This window comes from Henckelia pumila, chromosome 3 (assembly GCF_033568475.1).
Source record: "Henckelia pumila isolate YLH828 chromosome 3, ASM3356847v2, whole genome shotgun sequence".
In the NCBI taxonomy this organism is placed as follows: domain Eukaryota; kingdom Viridiplantae; phylum Streptophyta; class Magnoliopsida; order Lamiales; family Gesneriaceae; genus Henckelia; species Henckelia pumila.
The window spans coordinates 134408908-134412021 of NC_133122.1; the positions used below are offsets into that span (position 1 = coordinate 134408908).

The following is a 3114-nucleotide window of genomic DNA, read 5'->3' on the forward strand; positions in this document are numbered from 1 at the left end:
CATATGATTTTTTTTATTGAGTTTGTGATTTTATTATTATATAATTTATATCAATTTTTTAAATGGATACTTATTTACATAGATAGCAAAAAATATCATTTTATTTTATATTATTAATATTTTAAAAATATAAATAATTTATTAATGAGTAAAATATAAATATAATATAAAAATATTAAGATACTTATTTTTTATTATTTTTAAATTAATATAAATTTTAATTTACAATAAATAAAAATTAATTTAAAAAATAAAATGTACACTTAGTTGAATTTATTATTAAAAATAACTGAAATTAAAATCAATTAATAAAGGATAAATTAAACTTTTTAGTTAAATCATGTACCAATTTGTTGGAAAATTTAGTTTTGGTATTTACAAAACAAAGCCAAACTACTTAAGCATCTACAGAAAACCAAACTGATATACAGAGGTTGATGACGTCATGATGACCTACAGATACCTCGACTAAACTGAATCTATCAGTCACGCTAAAGGAACACAATTCAGCTTACCTTGCTAAACTGAATTCATCAGTCCATCCTTACTCAACTGTTTATCTCAGAGATACAAAGCAGTTTACCCTGCTAAACTGAATCTATCAGTGTACCATTGCCCAACTGATTGCGCAAATAAATTCACAGTACTTCCGGATAAGATCGTCCGTACTCTGACATATCTGCAGAATGTAGTGCCGCGATACTAAGGGAATGTCGGCGTCAGAGATCGTTGATGATAGTGACAAATACAACGGGAATAATTTGAATCCTATCTGAAGAACACTTTGAAATTATGACTGTTGCAAACCAAAGCTTATAAATAGGGATTTTGATCAAAGTTCAAAAGGGGCTGATACCTCTGCTATTGCTAAAATTTCAAAGAAGCATCTTACGCTCAAGACTTGATCAAGAAACTCGAAAGCACAAACACTCAAAAGCATCATTCTGACCATTGAAGGGTCGATCTTTGTGCTAAAATATTTTGAGTTGTATTTATTCTTCTGTAAAATCAGTCTAGGACTAAAACCAAGGTGATATACTAGGAGTTCATGTTCAGGCAGTGTTTAAGTCCTAAATCGGATTGGGTTTGTGCAAATTGCTTGTATAAATCAAAGTCTTCTAGTGAATCCTTTCGAGGTGGAAGAAGGGGTGACGTATGAGTGTTTGAAATCTCCGAACATCCATAAACAATTTCTTGTGTCATTTCAGTTTACCATTCATCCTCATACTTCATACCTACTCCTAAACTGATTTACACTAAGTGTTTTAAATCTGTAGCTTGACATCTTTCCGCACACATTTTGTTTGCCAAACTACATTCGACACTAAGATAAGCCTTAAACTCATTCTTAAATCGATCGAGTTCCATTTTACTTAGTTAAAACTGCTTGAAAGTATATTTACCCCTCCCCCCTCTAGAATTTCAACCGATCCTAACAAGTGGTATCAGAGCGGTTATTATCTTATTCTTAAAACACTTTAACAAAATGACTTCATTCAGCAAAATTCCTATGTTCTCAAAGGAAGATATTGATGACTGGAAAATTCGCATGCAAGCACATCTATCAGCACTAGACGATGACATGTGATTTGTTATTACTGACGGACCTCTTGAGATCACAAAAGTCAATACTGCTACAGCCCTCTCTGGAGGTGGTCCACAATACATTGAGAAACCTAGAATTGAATGGACTGCTGAAGACAAAAAGAAGGCAAATCTGGGCAATGTGGCTAAGGATATCTTGTATAAAACTCTTGACAAGAATACCTTTAGCAAAATCAAGACATGCAAGACTGGAAAAGAGATTTGGGAAAAGTTGATCCAACTTTGTGAAGGAAATGAACAAACAAAGGAAAACAAACTATCTTCTGTAGCTACTCAAAAATTTGACAACATCAAAATGAGACCAGGAGAATCAATGACAGAGTTTGATGAAAGAGTAAACAGCATTGTTATTGAGCTCAACGGATTGGGCAAAACATATCCCAACAGGGAAGTCATTCTCAAAGTAATTCGAGGCCTTCCTAAAGAATGGGATGTGAAGACAATGGCCATGAGAGAATCGAAGGACCTGAACAAATTAGAATTGCATGACCTGTTTGCTGATCTAAAAGCATATGAATTCGAGTTACAAACTCGAGAGGAAGATCAGTCTACCTCACAATTGACCAAGGCCTTGACTGCAGTAAAAATTGAGTCACCGGCCAAATCAGAAAAGTTAGCAGAACAACTGAGCAGTGATGTCATGTCCTTGTTTGTAAAGAAGTTTGGCAAGTTCATCAGAAGAAACCAAGAAGGAACACACAGAAGAAATCTCCAAAAGAAAGATTTAGTTGAAGAACCAAGAAGCTGTTTCAACTGTGGAAAAACAGGACATTTCATTGCCGATTGCCCCAAACCAAAGAACTTTGACAAAAGAAAAAGTTCAAGGAATGATAGATATATCTCAAGACAGAAGCATGAAGCATTGGTTGCAAAGGATAGCAAAACCAAGTGGGCAGAAACAGACAGTGATTCAGAGGGATCAAATGGCTCTTCTAGCTCAAGTGATGATGAAGAAGAAGTCAAATGTCTTATGGCAAACGATCATGAACTTCCATCCACCAATGAACAGGTATTTGATTTTGGTTCTGAGGAATTTACCAGAGAATAACTAATCAAAGCTCTTCATGATATGACAAATGAATATCATCAACTGTCCTTAGCGTTCGATGAAGTCAGAGCCAAGCAAAAGGATCTGCAAGACAACTCAACTGAACTCTCATTTGAACAATAAGTTGAGATAAGCTGTCTTAAAACAGAGATTGCTGTGCTCCGAACGGAGAATGAACAGCTCAAGATCGATATCAAGAATCTTACAATAGAAAAACATAACATGGATGAAGTAATTGAATATGCTGAGAAACGCACTACTGAAATATTTGATACTTGGCATCAATACAGGACTTCTACATTAGCCAGGCACTTCAACAAGAAAGCTCAGCTATCTAAGTTTGTCAAAACTGAAGAGATTGTGTTAAGAGTAGTCAAGACTGCCAATATTCAAGACACTTTGATGAGAAGAAAGTACTTCTATGATCTCTTACGGATAAAGAAGCTAGGAGAAATTGTTGG

General features: G+C 34.6%; 1 protein-coding gene across 1 annotated transcript; it reads left to right on the forward strand.

The window, feature by feature from the left end:
• Positions 1-1486: 1486 nt before the first annotated feature.
• Positions 1487-2653, forward strand: LOC140889537 (uncharacterized). The gene is made up of 2 exons (XM_073297252.1): positions 1487-1547; positions 1641-2653. The coding sequence occupies exons 1-2, from the start codon at positions 1487-1489 to the stop codon at positions 2651-2653; spliced, it is 1074 nt and encodes a 357-aa protein (XP_073153353.1).
• The last annotated feature ends 461 nt before the right edge of the window (positions 2654-3114 follow it).

Bases quoted from the DNA above. Each gene is read 5' to 3' on its own strand.
- LOC140889537 (XM_073297252.1), top strand. From the start codon at position 1,487: ATGACTTCATTCAGCAAAATTCCTATGTTCTCAAAGGAAGATATTGAT. The intron at 1,548-1,640 runs GCATGCAAGCAC...ATACTGCTACAG, and splicing joins TATTGATGACTGGAAAATTC to CCCTCTCTGGAGGTGGTCCA.